The 21099-nt window shown below is 43.5% G+C and overlaps 1 protein-coding gene across 2 annotated transcripts in view; it reads left to right on the top strand.

Annotated features, from left to right (window-relative positions):
• The window catches only part of PCYT1B (phosphate cytidylyltransferase 1B, choline), a 138329-nt gene extending 123958 nt beyond the window's left edge, over positions 1-14371 (top strand). The window contains exons 8-9 of one of the 2 annotated variants that reach the window (XM_059911422.1): positions 10102-10201; positions 10441-10508. In XM_059911422.1, the coding sequence (XP_059767405.1) occupies positions 10102-10167 (66 nt within the window). In that variant the 3' untranslated portion in view covers positions 10168-10201; positions 10441-10508. Of the gene's footprint in view, positions 1-10101; positions 10202-10440 lie in introns of both variants that reach the window. The other variant, XM_059911421.1, reaches the window with a different exon arrangement.
• Positions 14372-21099: the final 6728 nt, after the last annotated feature.

Below are 21099 nucleotides of genomic sequence, written 5' to 3'. Positions count from 1 at the left end.
TTTCATCAGCTGCTTAGTGTATAATCTCAGAGCTGTGCAAGATTTCTCTAACCTGTTTAGGGAGTTTGACGTTTTGTCCATTGACACTGCGATGAATATCCATGTACACAGATTTACATCTCTGATTGTCTCCTCAGGAAAAAAAGTTTTTGTGCCTATTGCCCAATTACCCCTCCGAACGACACTACTCTTTTACCCTTCCACCAGCAGTAACAGGAGTGTAGTCTTTTTCCTGAGCCCTCACCAACACTGGCCATTACAAATTTAAAAAAAAATTTTGGGGGGAGTGACATCATCAAGATGGCAACATAGGTCATTCCTGACTTTGTTCTCCCTCACAAGAAGAACTAACAACTATTCACAGAGAAGACACCACTGAGAGAATCCTAGAACACTTGGGTGAGGCTGAAGGACCCCCTGCACCACAGAGACCAAGACAGGTGGCATTAGAAGGGTAAGAGGAGCTGCTACGTGCTCACCGCACTGCCCCTCCCCCAGGCCAGCATGGCACCGTGGAGAAATCTCCCCCAAGCCTCTGGTTCCTCCAGTGGCGAAAGAGGCCCAGATGGACATCCAGCTCTCCCAGCACTGTGGGTTCTTTCTTGCGAGACCATCTCTGGTCTTAACCCCATGGAGATTGCAGAGGAATCTGAAGGACTTGACCACTGAGAATCTCATCATGCCACAACCAGCACTCTGATCTTGGCGGACCAAGTTCCTATGTGCAGTGCCCAAGTAGTAGCCCCAGCCAGCCACTTTGTCCATCTGCAGAGTCAAGTCATTGGCACCGTCTGACCTGGGATCTCAGTGGAGTCCAAGTCTGTCTGATTTGGGTCCTCAAACAAAGATATTTGGCCCTGGAGCCCGGTCTGTCCCCACGCAGGGGAGCTGAGTTTTAACCCCCACTGACTGCTGAGTGACGCTCCCAGCCCCACCCAACCAGAAAGCCTGGCCAGAACACCTGGGAAGCTGCATAGCCTGGCAATACTTGAGCACAGAGTCTGGCAGGCAGAGCTGACAGACGGCAGAGCAAAGCCAGTGGCTGTGTTCAGCTAGGGAACTTAGGGTGCAGGTCAGCTTGAATCAAGACCACCAACAAAGAGCCTTTCTGGCCTTGGAATTATTTCTCCCACAGTGCCCAGGAAGGGAACCTAATTCACAGCCCCACTCATTGCTGAATACACCTTGCAGCCCACCCGACCATGGAATCTAACTAGAGCACATGGGAAGCTGCCTAGCCCATCCAACAACCCTGCGTACAGTGGCACTTGAACAGAGCAAAACTGGTGGCCCTGTCTGGCCAGGGAATTCAGTACACACTCTTGCCTGGCTCAGGTCCCCAAACAACAAGCCATACAGGCCCTGGGGCCTATTCTGCTGCCCCACCAGGGAAGAGAAGCTAATTCATAGCCCCACCTACTGCTGAGTATAGTACCCAGTCATGACCATCTAGTAATACTGACCAGAAAACCCAGGAAGCTGTGGAGCCCGACCTACAGCCTCACTTGTGCAGGGAACCAAATCAGCAGTCCTATCTAACTGTTCTCAGGCAGCAGCAAGCCCTCCCTGCCCCATCACCTCAGAACTTGGGCAGTGGCCTCACCCCAAAATAAACCCTGATAGCAAACCATTCCTGCCCAAGGATGTTACCAGCAAACACATCCAGAAACCCAAACTGAGCTGACTGTCTCTGCCAAAGCACACATGTAAAGTCTGGAAGAGAAGACCACTTACTCATATGTGCATATACCAATGTAAGAAATCAAGGATCATGAAAAATCTGGTTAATATGACAGCAAAGGAAACTAATAAAGCTCCAATTACTGACCCTAAAGAAATGGACATCTCAGAACTTTCAGACAGAGAATTCAGAATAATCCTCCTAAAGAAGTTTAGTGAACTACAAGCACACAGACAACAAAATTAGGAAAACCATACATGAACAAAATGAGAAACTCAGCAAAGAAATCGGATCAAAAAAAAAAACAAAAAACCCCAAACAGAAACCCTAGAGCTGAAAAATACAATGACTGAAGAACTCAACAATGAGCTTCAAAAGCAGACTCTACTAGGCACAAGAAACCTAGAAGTCAAGTCCAGTTGGGAGCAAAAAGAAAAAAACAATGAAGAAGATTGAATAAAACCTATGGGACTTACAGGACACAATCAAAAGAAACAGTATGTGCATTATGGGAATTCCAGAAGGAGAAGATAAAGAGAAAGAGACAAAGTGTATTATTTAAATCAATAATGGCTGAAAACTTCCCACAACTTGGGAGAGAAAGGGACATCCAGATCCATAAGGCACAAGGGACACCAAATAGGTTAAACATGAGTAGGGCTACACTGAGATTATAATTAAATTGTCAAAAGTCAAAGACAAAGAATTTTGAAAGCAGCAAGAGAAAAGAGAAGTTACCAACACTGGAACTCTCATAAGACTTCTGGTAGATTTCTCAAAAGAAACGTTTCATGTCAGGAGAGAATGGAATGGTATATTCAAATTTTTGAAAAAAACCATCAACCAAGAATTCTATGCCTGGCAAAGCTATCCTTCAGAAATGAAGGAGAGATAAAGGTATTCCTGAAGAAACAAAACCTGAGGGAGTTTATCACCACTAGATCTGCCTTACAAGAAAGGCTAAAGGGAGTTCTTTGAGTAAAAGGACACTAAATAACATCATAAAACATAAGAAGGTAGCATAAAACTCACTGGTAATGGTAAGTATATAGTCAAAGTTAGATTCTGTAATGTGGTAACAGTGGTACATAATTCACTTATAACTGTATGTTAAAAGTTAGAAAACAGGACTTCCGTGGTGGTGCAGTGGTTGAGAATCCACCTGCCAATGCAGGGGACATGGGTTTGATCCCTGGTCTGGGAAGATCCCACATGCCTGTGCACCACAACCATGGAGCCTGTGCTCTAGAGCCTGTGAGCCACAACTACTGAGGCCGCGTGCCACAACTACTGAAGCCCGCACGCCTAGAGCCCATGCTCTGCAACAAGAGAAGCCACTGCAATGAGAAGCCTGCCCACCACAACAAAGAGTAGCCCCCACTCGCCACAACTAGAGAAAGCCTGCACACAGCAACGAAGACCCAATGAAGCCATAAATAAGTAAATAAATAAGTAAATAATACTTTAAAAAGTTAGAAAACATAGTAAAAATAACCATGACTACAATAACTTGATATTGGTTACACAATATTTAATAATATATCAACTGTCCAGCAACAATAACCTAAAATGTGAGGGAGAGGACAAGCAAAAGTAAAGTTTAGGAAGTCTATTGAACTTAAGTCATTATCAGTTTAAAATAGGGTGTTATTATTTTAATATAGTCTATGTAAGCCTCATGGTAATGATAAGGCAAAAACGTGTAGTATTTACACAAAAGAACATGATAAAGTTGTCAAAGCATACTGATACCAAAAGACATCAAAACACACACAAAAAACACAGCAAGATATGAAACAAGGAACAGAGGAACTACAAAACAGCCAGAAAACAATTAACAAAATGGCAATAAGTCCTTCCCTATCAATAATTACTTTTAACATAAATGGAGCTAGATTCTGCAATCAAAAGATACAGAATGGTGGGCTTCCCTGGTGGCGCAGTGGTTGAGAATCTGCCTGCCAATGCAGGGGACACGGGTTCGAGCCCTGGTCTGGGAAGATCCCACGTGCCGCGGAGCAGCTGGGCCCGTGAGCCACAATTACTGAGCCTGCGCGTCTGGAGCCTGTGCTCCGCAACAAGAGAGGCCGCGATAATGAGAGGCCCGCGCACCGCGATGAAGAGTGGCCCCCGCTTGCCACAACTAGAGAAAGCCCTTGCACAGAAACGAAGACCCAACACAGCCATAAAAAAAAAAAAAAAAAGATACAGAATGGCTAAATGGATTTAAAAAAAAACAAGATCCAACAATACGTTGCCCACAAGAGGTTCACTTTAAACTTAAAGACACACAAAGACTGAAAATAAAGGGGTGGAGCTCGATATTAAAAAAACAAACAACCCAATCCAAAAATGGGCAGAAGACCTAAATAGACATTTCTCCAAAGAAGACATACAGATGGCCAAGAAGCACATGAAAAGATGCTCAACATCACTAATTATTAGAGAAATGCAAATCAAAACTACACTGAGGTATCACCTCACACCAGTTAGAATGGGCATCATCAGAAAATCTACAAGCAACAAATGCTGGAGAGGGTGTGGAGAAAAGGAAACCCTCTTGCACTGTTGGTGGTAATGTAAATTGATACAGCCACTATGGAGAACAGTATGGAGGTTCCTTAAAAAACAAACTGAAAATAGAATTACCATATGACCCAGCAATCCCACTAATGGGCATATACCCAGAGAAAACCATAATTCAAAAAGACACATGCACCCCAATGTTCATTGTAGCACTATTTACAATAGCCATGTCATGGAAGCAATCTAAATGCCCATCGACAGACGAATGGATAAAGAAGATGTGGTACATATATACAATGGAATATTACTCAGCCATAAAAAGGAACGAAATTGGGTCATTTGTAGAGATGTGGATGGATCTAGAGACTGTCATACAGAGTGAAGTCAGTCAGAAAAAGAAAAACAAATATCGTATATTAACGCATATATGTGGAACCTAGAAAAATGGTACAGATGAACCGGTTGGCAGGGCAGAAATAGAGGCACAGATGTAGAGAACAAATGTAGGGACACCAAGGGGGAAAGTGGTGGGGGTGGTGGTGGTGGTGGTGGTGGGGGTGGGATGAACTGGGAGATTGGGATTGACATGTATACACTAATATGTATAAAATAGATAACTAATAAGAACCTGCTGTATAAAAAAATAAAATTAAATTAAAAAACTAAAAAATAATAAAATTTAAAAAAACAAACAGAAAAAAAAAGAAAAGAAAGGGGTGGAAAAAGATAATCCAAGCAAATGGTATATTTTAAGAAGTCAGGGGTAGGTGTACTTACATGAGACAAAATAGACTTTATAGTAAAAATAGTACAAAGAGACAAAGAATGTCATCATACAATGATAAAGGGGTCAATCCATCAAGAAGATATAATAATTGTAGATATTTATGCCTCCAGCGTTGGAGCACCCAAATATATAAAGCAGACCTAAATTGAGAAACAGCAATACAATAATAGTTGGGGACTTTAATACCCCACTCTCAACAATGGATAGATCATCCACACAGGGAATCAATAAGGAAACAGTGGATATAAACAGTGCTGTAGATCAACTGAACCTAAGAGACATATACAGGATATTCTATCCAATAACAGCCGAATATACACTCCTAAGTGCACGTGGAACATTTTTTAGAATAGAACATATGTTAGGCCACAAAACAAGTTTAAGCAAATTTAAGAATATTGAAATCATACCAAGTATCTTCTCTGACCACAATGGTATGAAATTAGAAATCAGTAACAGGAAGAAAACTAGAAAATTCACAAATACATGGAAATTAAATAATACTCTCCTGACCCATCAAAGAAGAAATGAAAGGGGAAATAATGTATCTTGAGACAGATGAAAAATGGAAATGCTACATACCAAAACTTATGGCATGCACCAAAAGCAATTCTAAGAGGGAAGTTCATAGCAATAAATGCCTACATTAAGAAATAAAAGTCTCAAATAACATAACTCTATACCTTAAGGAACCAGAAAGAGCAGAACAAACTGAGCCCAAAGTTAGCAGAAGGAAGGAAATAAAGATTAGAGCAGAAACAAATGAGATGGAGAATAGGAAGACAATAGAAAAGATTAACAACACTTTAACAAAACTAAGAGTTAGTCCTTGGAAAAGATAAACAAGGTTGTCAGACCTTTAGCTAGACTCACCAAGAAACAGAGAGGACTCAAATCAACAAAATTATAAATGAAAAGGGAGACATTACCACTGATACCACAGAAATACAAAGGATTATAAGAGGCTACTATGAACAATTTATACACCAACAAACTGGACAACCTAGAATAAATGGACACATTTTTAGAAACATACAACCTAAAAAGACTGACTCAGGAAGAAAGAGAAAATCTGAACAGACCAATTAGTATTAAGGACATTAAATCATTAATCAAAAATCTCCCAGTGAAGAAAAGCCCAGGACCAGATGGCTTCACTGGTGAATTTTAGCAAGCATTTAAAGAAGAATTAATGCCAATCCTTCTCAAACTCTTCCCAAAATATTGAGGAGGTGGGAAACTCCCAAACTCGTTTTACAAGGTCAGCATTACCCTCATACCAAAGCCAGAAAAGGACACTCTCAGAAAAGAAAACCGTAGGCCAATATCTCTTATGAATTTAGATGCAAAAATTCTCAGTAAAATACTAGCAAACTGAATTCAGCAGCACATTAAAAAGATCTTTCGCCATGGCGAAAGATCCCAAGTGGGATTTATCCCTGAGATGCAAGGATAGTTCAGACACAAATCCATCAATGTGATGCATCAATTAATAGAATGAAAGGGAAAAAATCATATGATCATCCCTATAGATGCAGAAAAAGCCTTTGACAAAATTTAACAACTATTTATGACAGTTGTTTAAAACTACAAACTAGGTATAGAAGGAACATACCACAACATAGTAAAGGCCATATATGACAATCCCACAGCTAACATCATACTCAATTGTGAAAGGTTAAAAACCTGTCCTCTAAAATCAGGAACAAGGCAAGGCTGCCCGCTCTCACCACTCCTATTCAACATAGTACTCAAAGTCCTAGCCAGAGCAATCAGGCAAGAAAAAGATATAAAAGGCATTAGGATTGGAAAGGAAGAAGTAAAATAGTCTCTATTTGCATATGACATGATTTTATACATAGAAAATTCTAGAGACTCCATCAGTAAACTGCTAGATCTAATCAATTCAGTAAAGTTGCACGATATAAAATTAACATACAAAAATCAGTAGCATTTCTGTACACTGATAATGAATTATATGAAAAAGAGACTTAAATTATCCCATTTACAGTAGCATCAAAAAGAATAGAATACTTAATTTAACCAAGGAGGTGAAAGATCTCTGCACTGAAAGCTACAAGACATTGAAGAAAGAAATCCAAGAAGACACCAATAACTGGAAAGATCCCATGGTCATGGATTGAGAGAATTGTTAAAATGTCCATACTACCCAAAGCCATCTATAGATTCAATGTTATTCCTATCAAGATTCTAATGGCACTTTTTTTTCAGAAATAGAAAAAAAGTCCTAAAATTTATATGGAACCACAAAAGACCCCGCCTGGACAGCCAAAACAATCTTGAGAAAGAAGAACAAAGTGGGAGGCATCACACTTCTTGCTTTCAAGCTATACTATAAAGCTGTAGTAATCAAGACAGTATGACAGTGGCATAATAACAGACACATAGACGAACTAAACAGAATTGAGAGCCCAGGAGTAAACCCATGCAAGGGAGCCAAAAATACTCACTAGAGAAAAGACAGTATCTTCAATAAATGGTGCTAGAAAATTGGACATTTACATGTAAAAGAATGAAAGTAGACCCCTATCTTACACCACCCATGAAAATTAACTTGAAATAGATTAAAGATTTCAGTGTGAGATCACAATCCATAAAATTCCCAGTAGAAAACATCAGAGCAAAACTCCTTGACATGGGTCTTGGCAATGATTTTTTGGATATGACACCTAAGGCACAAGCAACAAAATAAATGAGACTACATCAAACTGAAAAATTTTGCATGGCAAAAGAAACCACCTACAAAATTAAAAGACAGCCTACGGAAAAGGAAAAAATATTTACAAACCATGTATCTGATAAGGAATTAACATCCAAAATATATAAAGATCTCATAAAGTTGAATAGCAAAAAACCAAGTAATCCAATTTAAAAATGGGCAAAGGACCTGTATAGACATTTTTCCAAAGAAGATATACCAATGGTTAACAAGTACATGAAAAGATGTTCAACACCACTAAATCAACAGGGAAATGCAGATCGAAACCACAATGAGATATCATCTCACACCTGTTAGAGTGTGAGCAATAAAAAGACAAGAGATAACAAATGCTGGCAAGTATGTAGAGAAAAGGGAACGCTTGTGCACTGTTGGTGGGATTGTCAACTGGTACAACCAATATGGAAACATTATGAAGGTTCCTCAAAAAATTCAAAATATGATGCAGAATTTCCACTTGTGGGAATACAGTTGACCCTTGAACAGGTTTGAACTGCATGGGTCCACTTATACTTGGATTTTTTTCAGTATTAAATACTAAGGTACTACATGATCTACAGTTGGTTGAATCCTCAGATGTAGAACTGTGAATGCAGAGGGCCAACTCCAATGTTTTACACCGATTTTTCGACAGCACAGAGGGTCAGCATCCATAACCCCCCCATTGTTCAAGGGTCAACTATTATATCTGAAGGAAATGAAAACACTGTGTTGAAGAGATAACTGCACCCCGTGTTCATAGCAGCATTATTTGTAATAGTGAAGACATGGAAACAACCTGTCTGTCGATGGATGAATGGATAAAGTTGTGGTTTATACACACACACACACAGTTTTATTACTCATCCATATAAAAGGAGGAAATCCTGCCATTTGTGATAACACGGATGGTCCTTGAGGGCATTATGCCAAGTGAAAGAAGTCAGAGAAAGACAAATACTGTATGATTTCACTAACAGATTGTGTTTACCAGAGGTAGGGAGTATGGGGAGGGGAAATTGCATGAAAGGGGTCAAAAGGTACAAATTTCCAGTTATAAGTAAGTACTAGGGATGTAATGTACAACATGATCACCATAGTTAACATTGCTGTATGGTATATATGCAGGTTTTGAGAGTACATCCTAAGCGTTCTCATCACAAGGAAAAAAAATGTATCCGTATGAGATGATGGATGTTAACTAACCTTATTGTAGTAATCATTTCACGATTTAAGTGAAATCATTATGCCGTACACCTTAAACGTATATAGTTTGAGAAGAACCAGAAAGAGAAGTTCAATTGTTCATACAATTGAATTGTATGTTCATACAACTGAATTGTATGTCAATTCTATCTCAAAACTGGAAAAACTTTTAAAAGGTTGGGAAGATGAAAAATATCTTTAGCAATCTGATATATTAAAAAAGGTATCTCACATCAATCATTTTGCGTTAGTTTATTAGTGATGCCAAACATTTTTTAGAGTTCATTTATAAGTCTTTTGTGAGTTACCTGTATGTGCCAAATGCTCGTTATCTTCTTTTTGGTTTCTAAGCTCTGTTTATATACTAAAATGCTTAATTTGTATTTAAATGTTGCAAAAATTTCCCCTTTTCATTTGCCTTGTACCTTATTTCATAGTGTTTTTTTTTTTTTTTTGAGGTACAGAAGTTTTAAATTTTTTATATAGCCAAACATCAATCTTTTTTTTCATGGTTTCTTTTTTTGCTTTTATGCTCATACACAAAGGTATTTCTACATCAACAATCTTACCATACCCCTCTCTTGATTAAAATGTTCCAGGGGCTCTTCAGGAGAAATCCATCTCCTCCTGGTGCTCCAGCCTCAACTACTGTCACCCTATAGGCACTTGGGGTCCAGTCAGGCCAAGCAGTTATGCTTAGCCCTGTCTACTTAGCACCTTCTGTTTGGAAAACCAGTCCTCATCCAGCCCCACGGGCTCACCACCCATCTCCACCCCCTCTTCCCGCATGTCACTGAAGCCCCAGCTTGGATATGACCACCAACTTTATCCTTTTCTTCCCCCCATGCCCCTCCTCACCCAGGTAACTCCACTCCAGCCCCCACGGTCTCCTTGCTTGTCCTGGGACGTGCACTGCGTGCTCCCTTCTCGGAGTTCTGTCTGCAACGTGCTTCCCCCGATTGCCATTCACGTGGTCCCCTCCTCACCTCTTTCAGGTCTCTGCTCAGACAGCATCTTCTCAGCGAGGCCTTCCCTGAGCGCCCTACTGACCTTTGCAGCCCACCTGTCTCCCCGGCCCACACCCCCATCTGCTAACCTCTCTCGTTTTAGTTTTCCCTCAGACCATAGTTCCATCTGACACACCTCATATTTTGTTTGTTTATTGTGTGATTCCTCCCTCAGTTTTGTTTTATTTCCTGCTGCACTTCGAAGTACCGAGGACATTGCCATTTGCCTGGCACAGCATAGGCAGCAGTTTGATCTGGAGATGGAGGAAAAGGCGGTAAGAAGGGATGAGTCCCAAGAACCAGCCGGGAGGATAATCTGATGCGGCAGCATCTTCCTGCCCCAGAATCTCACTCAGCCCCTCCCCAGAGACAGTCTGGGGAACATGGGCTGGCATGCGAGCCTGCATTTGTGCGTGCAGGTATTAGAGCAGTGGCTGTCCTTCCTGCCTTGTTTGTCTCCCTACCGCCTCAGAAGGCTCCTTTAACAGACGCCTTCTCTCCCTTCTCTCTCTAGAAGCAGATGTTCCAGGAGAGGAGTAGCCGGATGCTGCAGGCCTTGTCCCCGAAGCAGAGCCCTGTGAGCAGCCCCACCAGGAGCCGGTCCCCTTCACGCTCGCCGTCACCCACCTTCCCGTGGCTCCCGAACAAAAGCTCACCCCCCTCCTCACCCAAAGCAGCCTCAGCCTCCATCAGCAGCATGAGCGAGGGGGATGAGGATGAGAAGTAAAGGCTGCCGGCAGACAACAAGGGCCACGCCACACAGGCTGGGGGGAGAGCAGGGCACGGGGGACGCCTGAGTGGTGTGGGAAGGGAAACAGTCGCAGGAGCTGCAGCTCAGCCAGGAGACCCTGAGCTCTGCTACGGGAAGGCCTTGAGACCAGCTCTCCCTCAGTCTCCACTCAGCCTAAGACTTGGGCTCTGCATGGAGGTTTCCCGCCGGACAACCTATACAAACTGCCTTAGCATCATCTAGAACCACTCTCCTTTAACCTTGCTAAGGAAAGGTGCAGAGCACCCCTGGGAGACTTGTACTGAGTGGGGTGCCTTCTGCTTTGCTCCTTACACTGACCCCCACCAAATATACCACCTGTGGAAGCGGCTGTTCCCTCAATCTACTACTTCCAGCTCCTAAGGGCCCTGCACGTTGCCTCCTACCACCCAAGCTCTGCCAGAATAATGTTTCCAGTAGAGGTGGCAAAGTGCTTCTGAAATAGTCAAGCTACAAATGCCAACCTTCTCAGTTTAGCCACGAGACCTGATGTTGCAACACAGTTGCATCAATTCTTTCCAGTTCCAGGAACGTGGCGTCTAGACCAAGCCTTGCTTTAGGCTACATGTATCAAAGGTCACCTAGTGTGAACCTCAACTTCTTATTCCAAGGACAGTTTTGTCAAGGAGAACGCCACCTAAGGTGTAATGTCTCCTGGTTGTACTCTTTCATCATTGGTTTGACTTCATTGTTTTCCAGAAACTACCTTAATCTGTGGGAAATGCAACAAAACAGAACATCATATATATACATACATATATATATATATGTATATGTATATAAAGGAGCCGCTTTGCTTTGGCTCCAAGTTTAGCAGATGGTAGATGTTTCCTGAAGCTTCTCCTTCAAGGATGCTATTATGGAATGGCTTTTCCCATTTCTGACCAGTTAACAGTTTCATAGACCTCAAGTAACGGTTTGACGTACCAAACCACATAGTATACCAATAGGGGGTGCTACCTGCACGTATCTGTTCTATGTATGCTCCCAATACGCCATCCAGGGTGTGTACCATATGCAATATGAATCTATGGTGGTGGCATTTTACATTATCCCCCTCTCCTGCTCTCACCCTAATACCCTGCTGAAACCCTTGGTCTTAAGAACTACCTGGTTCCCTTGTGACTTGGGCACTTTGTCAAAAGCTCATCCTGCATTCCTGTAGAAATGTCCCAGCCACGAAATCAGCATGTTGTGCTCACAGCCTCCCATCATCTTTTTGGGTAGAGGAAGGCTCTGAATAGTTTCGCCGAGCAAGGTGGGAACCTCAGCATCTGGACGTTCCAGGTAGTCCTGTAATCACCCACCTCCCCGGCCCTAGGTTTCAAATGGGATGAAGGCGCTAAGCATGCCCGCTGAGTTGTCTGAAGTTACTGCCCCCTAAGCACAGGTAGAAATGAGCAGGTAGAGGCAAGATGTAGAACCACACTCTTGGGTAGAAGAGGCATTGCCTGGCTGTCCCAGTAAAGCCAGAGGCCCAACACAGCAACTTGCGGACAGAGCCCGGCATCTCTTGTGACAGAAACTCTCCCTTTCAGAGACCCTGGGAAACAGCCTTCTGGGTGACAAGTGGGGCAACCAGTGAAGGAAGGTGGCATGTCTTTCCCCCTCGTGTTGGGGTTGAACTACCTCCCTACCCACCTGGAGATAAGTGGTGTTTGTTGGGAAGCAAAACCATGAGGCTAAGCTGGCTGGGAACCCCCTTGTTCTGGGCACTTCCTCCAGAACTGTGTCGAACACTCACGGGACAGAGAGCTGGTGGGAACATGGCGCATGTGAAGAAAACTTGTTGCCGTCAAGGCCCAGAGCACTGCTCTGCTGAGAGGGGCAAAGGCCCCGTTCCTCCACTGGGCCCATTTGGTCTCTGTACGCCCACCATCTCCTGAGCGGTGACAGGGTGAGGAGGCCCGCTGGGCAAGGCAAGGCAGTGAGAACAAGGGAAGAGAAAAGGAGAAAGAGGGGCCTGGAGAAAGGCAAGAAGGTTAAAGAAAGTCTGCGTGCTCAAACCATTTCAGGGCCTCCCTTTGTAGGGGAAACTCTCTTGGGAATGCCTTTTATGGGCTTTTGCCATGGCCCAGAGCAGATAAATCCACTTTTACCTGATTCCTGCTCTGGAGCAAATAGCTTGGAATTGATGTATCGGGCAGATTCTAAGTTTTCAGGCCTCACACACCACACTGACAGGTGCCGCTTACATGACTCATCAGATTCAGTGCCATCCTAGCTGCCAATTATGGGAAATGACCAATGCCTGGGATATCCCAGGGATGGGCCGCAACAACCCACAAGTGGGTTCTAAGTCTCACGCTCTGTCCCCCTCCTGACCTGTAACAATACCTCCCCACCCTAAGGCTACGAGATTACCGAGAAGGAATGAGGAGATCCTGCAACCCAACTTTTGATGCTTCCTGGCCACCAGTTTATCCCTGCCCCTCCTCCCCTGCTTGGGAGGAGATGGGCTGGCTCTTTGTTTGGGCCGGCCAGTCAACAGTAATGGCCAAGAGTGCGTTAAGGCTGGAATGAGAGACGTACAAAGTGTGACACAAGCTTGGAGAGGTAAGCAGGAATGACAAAAAGCAAGGAAAGGTTCTTTTGCCCTAGACAGGGAAGGAAGCTTCGGACTGAGGGCTGGAGAAGAGCAATTTAGGTCATGGAGGGAGGCAGGTTACATGAAGATGGGCGGGAAGGGAGCATAGTTCCTTTCCGCTCCCTTACAAGTGTCAGTCACTCCCTAACAGGTAAAGGAGGCAGGCTTTCTTTCACAGCCACCCAAGGTTAGTGGGTACCTGTGCAGGATGTGGGTTCCCGTCCCCCCACCCCGTCCAGCTTCCCCATTTCAGCCCTTCTCCATTAGCTGCCACATCTTCCTCCTGGGGACCCTGAAATCAAATGTTCACCAGCTAAAAACATGGGGCAACTGTAATGTCATAGTCACATTGAATGGCCTGTCTCTGGCAAGCCAACTCCCGTGGGCCAGGACTTTACAAAGGCAAAGGAAACCAGCCTCAAGAGGAGTGATCCCAAGACCTAAGTCTGCCTTCTGACCTGCTCTGCGGGGAAGGGACACAGCTGCAGGATGGCCAGCTTGCTCCATGCCTTAGGCTGGAGTTACTGAGAGTCCATCCTTGGAGGGAGGGACGGAAGAGCATGGATTCGTTCTCTCCATCTTCAGGACTTAGCACCCAGGCATACCCCAGGGAGAGACTTCGAGAAGGCGACCTACACTCAGCTGACTCAGATGAGCCTGAAGGGAGCAGAGATATTCCTGTTCCTCAGGCATCCGTTCAGCACTAGTCTTGGCCATCAGATTTTTCTTTTTTTAAAAAAACAGAATGAGCTCATGAGGCGTTTGCAACTTCTACCTTCTCTCTAGACTTGAGTTTTTTGTTGTGTCCCTGCAACGTGTCCCGGGACAAAGCCATAAGAAGATCATACATACTTAAGACTATGCTGTACACGTGAGACAAGAAGAAGACGACTCGTCTGGGTTAAAGCCCGACCTTATGCCCAAGCATTTGCTCTGGTGCTGAATAACGCAAACTTCCGGAATCAGCCCCACCTCTCCCCACCCCCTCCTACCCCTGCACATCCCCCTCCCCGCTCCAGACCCACTCCTGCTCCCCAGCGGGACACGGCATTGCCAACTTGTTTATAAATAAAGGGATGCAGAATTGCACTTTTGCCTACTGTGTTTCTTAAAAGCGTGGTGCTGTGCATTCCTACTCATGAGCTCCGGCGCAATATGGAAGAGTGCAGGTGTGGCCGCTGTCCTGCCTCGGCCCAGCTGGGCCCCAGCCCTTCAGAATGATGGGTCTGCCTGCCGTGCAGCACGGGGCCAAGCCTGGAGTTGCCAGCCGGCTCACGCCTGACATGGAAACGATCTAAAGGTCCATCAGCAGAGGAGTGGATAAAGACGATGTGGTACATATATACAAAGGAATACTACTCAGCCATTAAAAAAAAGTGAAATAATGCCATTTGCAACAACATGGATGCAACTAGAGATTATCATACGAAGTCAGTCAGAAAAACAAATACCATATGATATCACTGATATGTGGAATCTAAACTATGACACAAATGAACCTATCTACTAAACAAACAGACTCATGGACATAGAGAACAGACTTGTGGTTGCCAAGGGGGCGGGAGGGGTGAGGGAGGGACGGAGGGGGAGTTTGGGGTTAGTAGATGGATTCAACAACAAGGTCCTACTGTATAGCACAGGGAACTATATCCAATCTCCTGGGATAAACCATAATGGAAAAGAATACAAAAAAGAAAGTATATGTGTGTATAACCGAGTCACGCTGCTGTACAGCAGAAATTAGCACAACATTGTAAATCAACTATACTTCAATTAAAAAAAAAAAAAAAGGCTGCTTAGGAGCACTCACCTGGAGGGGAGGTCACGGAGAGAGCCCGGCCAGGACCCTGAGTTGTACGCTCCACCGCCAACTTGCTTTCTGACCTTGGCCAAACCACTTCACTTCTCAGACCTCAGCGTCTGCTTTTGTAAAATGAAGGGGTGGAAGGAAATTGTTTCTGAGGTCTCCTTTGACCGTAAAAGTCTCTGAATTTAGGAGGCAGCCTGCGTCGTCCCTAAGCTTCTCCAGCTATGACGCTGTCACTGAGCCACCTGAGGAAGTGCTTACCCTTCACTGGGAAGCTGGAGACCTGACCTGGGGCCTCCACAACCGACGGAGTCAGTGCCGCACTCATGCCCGCAACCTCCTCAGGCTCTCGGGTTCCGCCCACCCTTCTTATCTAGCTGCCTGGCGGCATGCTTTTCACCTGGACTTAAACATTGGGGCGTGGCCATTTCCACCACTTCTCCAACCTTGGGGAAAAGCTCCTTTGGTCAGCCGGAAGCAGACAGATGGGGGTGGAGGCTCTCAATCAGGATTCCAAATGTCAACAATTAAGGCAGATTGATGTTCTGAGAATTGTGCTCATGCCCTCCACTAGCCGAATTTAGGAGCGTCTATTAACTCCATCTGGAGGGGTTTAGCTCTTTGAAATGACAACAGTTCTAACATTAGCCTAGATTCTAGAAGAAATAGAACCAGGCCTGCAGGCAGCAAGGGAATTCATTTAAAAATAGAATACCTATCGTTCACAGACCACATTACTTGGCTTTTGCCATACAGATCAAACACATTCTCGACAGGCTGTATTTAGAGTCAGTTACAGGTTTCCTCTTCACTTTCCATGATACCTCAGAAATGTTCTCAAGGGAAAATCAGTTCTAAGGCATAACAAAACTCATGTTTAAGAACTCTGATATTTGCCCCAAAGAGAATGAGCCTTTGTTAACAAACCCCTAGGATTAAAAGGTACGCTATCAAAAATGTTTACACACACACACACACACACACACACACACACACACAGTCCTCTTGTATTGAAGTCCTCACAGCTTATTGGAGTTGAATGTTTAAGCAACTTCTCCAGGTATTCAGCAGAGGCTATTAGATAAAAAGACTCCTACAGAGATGCTTTTCAGACAAAGAGGGACAGTTCATTAGCACCAAGTGTATACCCAGTGATCAAACTCTTCACGAAACCATCAAGTAAAATCCTTAAAATAAAGAACCAGTAAAATCTGAAATATCATTAAGAGCATAAACATCCACAGGTGCTAATTGATCTTTACCTTAGGCCCTGTACTGCCATAATTTATATTCTAGAAAAACACCACCACATTGGTTGAATGTCAGCTGCAGTTGACCACATGTGGGAAACTTGAAGAGAAATGTTCAGAGTAGGGTTGACTTGTCTCCTGTAAGCAATTTTTATTCTCCTTACCTTTGTTCTCTCTCTTGGGGGGCAGGGAAAAGAATTAATCTGCAAGGTTACTGTACTCTATTCATAAAAGCTGAGTTCTGATGGAGGGATTAGACATAACTAAAATATTTGATACATAATCTTCCATTTTAAAAGAATTAATGAATCCATACCTGAAAGAGCTGGGACACTTTACCTCTTCCACAGGGACCTTTTCAACTTCTTATACTTGCAAATGAACTTGTCGCTCTAAAATTTCCAAGTTCAAAGAAAACCTGTCATCTTCTGCCACTCACGTGGCAGGACATGACTCATTACATAGCTTGAGGCGATAACCAGACTTTCTTGTCTGATAATCACGTTCCACTGGACGGATGTTGGCAAGATGCCATTTACTGGTCTCACCATACAAACTGACATTGACACAGAGTCATTGATTCTTTTTCCATTTTTTCCCATATCTGGTACCCAGGGATTAACAATAAGGTAGTTGAAGAGGTATGTGTGTTAGTTTCCTATTGCTGTAACAAATTCAGTGGCTTAAAGTGTTATTTTACAGTTCTGGAGGTCAGAAGTCCAAAATGGGTCTTACTGGACTAAAATTAAGGTGTTGGCAGGGCTGCATTCCTGTCTGGAGGCTCTAGGGGAGAATCCACTTTCTTGCATTTTCTAGCCTGCATTCCTTAGCTCGTGGCCCCCTTCCATCTTCAAAGCCAGCAATGGCCAGTCCAATCTTTCTCACATCACATCACTGTGACACTCCTTCTGCCTCTCTCCTCTATGTATGAGGGCCCTTATGATTACATTGGGCCCACTAGGATAATCCAGGACACCCTCCCTATTTTATGGTCATCAGCAACTTTAATTCCTTCTTGCCATGTAATAAAACACATTCCCTGGTTCTAAGGATTGGGACGTGAACATCTTTGGGGGGCCATAATTCTATGACTGAAGACAATGGTCATAAACCCTTGAACCTTTTTCCAGATCCTAACAGAGTTGAGGAGCAGTAACCCTCATGCAGAGAGATTCGTGTTCCTCTTTTTAACATTCCTACATCTACTCGTGATGGACCCCTTAAATGTTTCTCTCGAGTCTTGACATCCACAAGAGAAGCATGAAATAGGTATAATGGGAGATGTTGGACCCAAATGAACAGGCTAATTGGTCCATGAGGAAAGGAAGGGTTGGGTCCTCAACTCATGAACATGGAGCTGTGGCTGGTAGAGAAGGAAGTTTAAGAGCTTCCCTCCCTGTTCTCTGTACATATCCTCCAATTCATATTTGGCTACACCAAGAAGACAAGAAGTGAAAGGGTAGCTAACCAAAATCTTTGATCACTGGACACATTCTTGCTGAAATAAGCCAAGGAATACAGTTTCTGGCTATCAGGCAGAATCTGTTTCCTACCTATGCTCCCCCTGGTTTGTTTTTGGTTTTGTTTTTCTGGTCATTGGAGGTTGACCACAGCCAGTTTAAGCTGGGACTCACTTCCAGCCATCCAGTATCAAGGTACGCCATGCTCCTTTCTAGAGTAACTTATTTTTCCATGGTTGCCTTTGATCTGCATTTTAACTTAAGGTCTCACATACATTCCTGTCTGAAGCATTCAGTAAACATTTACATGAGCTCGTAGGTGCTGGTATATAAAGATATAAAGACGAAAGAGGACACAATCCCTCCCCCCACCCCAATTTCAGTTCAGTAACTTGACTCTCAATTCTGACCTCTGACTGGCCCAGCCTCTGGCTTTACTGAGCTCTTGATGAACAGTCCATGTTTCGGACTGTGCCAAATAGAATTTGACAATGATTTGACTTACTAATTTCCCTTTTTTTTTTTTTTTTTCTAATCTCTTTGGGGTGGAGTACTCTAAATTTCCCAGAGTGCTAAGAAAGATTGCTAACTCCTACTCAGAATGGGGGAAAATAGAAAAAAAATAGATTCGTAAAAGTAGATTTTCTATTTATGAGAAACCACTTGTTGAGAATGCTGAACGGGGGAGGCTGGTGACGTCACCCCTCAGCTGGCCCGTGAATAGGAAGACTCTGGGCGAGTTACCTAAGTCACAAGGCGTCAGCACACTCTTTCCTTAAAGGCCTCACCAAACAGGTGTGGGCCCTGGCCTGGAATGAACTCTATTTGAACAGAGCTGTTCTATGGACGAGATGGTCATTCGATGTCTCACCTTAGATTCTTCGATTGCAGGGTGGCTGGACGGACTTCTCCCAGAATAATGGGGCAGAATTTGCTTTCATAAACTATTATTTTGTTACCAGTCGAAGCCCTAGAAAGAGAGCAGTTTTCATGTAAGAAGCTCGTTCCAGTGATTGTGCTAAGGTGACAATAATTATCTCTAACTTTAGAAATAATGACACTATTATATTAAGCTATTACTAAGGAACTGTTGAACGCTTTTGCATCCATCACTGTTGTTGAAATCATGAACATGTTTATTTTGTTTGAGCACTAGCAAATTCTGTTTGGACAAGAATGCCAGAAAACAGTAAGAGTAGCATTAGCTTAGAGTTTCTTGCACAGAAGGAAACCGCAAAGCTGCTCAGTTGTCCGAAATCCAAATCGACAAGGCCTTTTCTCTCTTAAGTATTTCCCAATTACCTATTAAATAGAACATCAATGACCCTAGGCCTGCTCTATGCCAGGGAGACAGGATTTGCTGCTGCCAGCATTTTAGCCACTCTCAGAGGCTGGTCTGTGGTTTGGACTTGATCAGTGGTTTTTCAATCCTGTCACATGTTAAAATCTCTTAGAGAACTCTTTAAAAAAGACTTCTCAGACACCATCTGACGGAGTGGATCTGAAATGGGCCCCAGGACTTGGAGATTCCAATGTGGCCAGGTTGAGACCCTCCAGGCTATAGTCAATACTTCAATTCAGAGAACAAAGTGAGCCTCTGAGAGAACTGGATTCAAAGAGGGTGACAATCAATGCCTTTTGTAGCAAACATGAGAAGTGACGTGCCAAGCAGCTAGGACAGGAAAAGGTCGAGGTATCATCTTGTTATTTTCTTATCCAAAGAGAGACTCTTATGTTGATGAAAGTGTCATCAGTAGGCAGAGGACAAAGGATTCATTTTAAGACCAACATTTAGAAATGACAAGGGTACTGTCAAGCACCCAACCCAATGACTGGTGAAAATGGGTACTCGATGTTAATTTAAAAAAATGCAACAGCGTGTAATGGCTGTACATGGCTGCACTGTCCAGTATGGTCGCCACTAGCCACAGGTGGCTATTTGCATTTAAATGAATACCAATTAAAAATTCAGTTCCTCAGTTGAACTAGCCACATTTTAAGCGTACAGGTGGCTAGTCGTGGCCATATTGGACAGCAAAGCTAGAGAACGTGCCCGTCATCACAGAGTTCTAGTGGTGGACGGCGGTCTGCAGCAATCCTTCCCAGAGGCAGCCCCTCCTATGTGATGCTTTATAATTTATGCATGTGATCAAAGAGTACGTCTCTGTGACTATGAAGTGAACACCTGAAAGCATCAGCAGATAATCATTTGTAAACATGCATTGTTAAGCCATTGGAAAGAATTCTGAAATGAGGACAAGGAAGTAAAAACGGACACTACAGTGCAATGCTCTTCAGCAGCTGCATGGAACCACAGACTCTTGAGCGAGGGTCTCTTTGTGAGTCTAAACCATACTTAACTTCCTGAATTTCAAACAGGGCAGGACTGGCTGCTACAAGAATGCTCTTCCCCAGACGTGAATGACGCGTTAGCACAGTGACTGCTGGATGGACGATTTAAGAATTCTAACTAAAACCACTGTCACTTTCAAGAGTCAGTGGTTTGGTATTCTTTGGGCAAGACACAGCACAACATGAAAGCAGCTGATTAGTAATCGCTTCACATTTTCGGTTTTAAAGAGAGCCCTGTAACATCAGACCTGGGAAGAACCTTGGAATCATGCAGTCCAACTCCCTAATTTAATAGATGAAGATACTAAAGCACAGTTAACAGGGAGCTGGTAGGGGAACCAAGGCAAACATGCTGATTTCCTGACATTAACACTCCCCAAGAATCATCCAAACCCGAGGTTGTTGCCTCAAACTTTCTAGAAGTTTTGTTTTTTAGTGATGAGAACACAGGACAGGCAGTTGTGCGGCTCCCAAATTTGAAAAAGGACACCCATTCATCATTGAAGACTTAGTAAAAGAATGACACATTGGCAAATAACACAAAGACCCCACCTCTTAGTTAGTCAGGAAGTACCTAAGTGCAGCCAAGTGTCTTCAGAGGCACTGGGTTCTGGTGTCAGTGCTGCACGAGCTCCTCAGAAGAGACCATGGAACCAATAGGTCTTTAATTGAAAATGTCAAGTTTTTTTATCTTCTGCATATGGCAGCAGTTTCCAACTTACATTTTTTAAAGAATTCCCCTGGGGCATTTGTTAAAATCAAGATTCCTAGGCCTCCCCCCCAGAGGATCTGAATCAGAAGAGCTGAGGCAGAGCCCAGGAATCAGCATTTAACCAGCATCTCAGGTAATTCTGGGGTAGGTGGTCCATGGCCAGTCAATCCCAATTTGTCCAGGACAGTCCCAGTTTACATCTGTTGACATGGTTTACAGCATAATTATTAACAGTG

Source organism: Balaenoptera ricei, chromosome X (assembly GCF_028023285.1).
Source record: "Balaenoptera ricei isolate mBalRic1 chromosome X, mBalRic1.hap2, whole genome shotgun sequence".
Classification (NCBI taxonomy): domain Eukaryota; kingdom Metazoa; phylum Chordata; class Mammalia; order Artiodactyla; family Balaenopteridae; genus Balaenoptera; species Balaenoptera ricei.
Note: the sequence above shows the minus strand (reverse complement) of the source record. Positions and strands in the feature narration are given on the sequence as shown.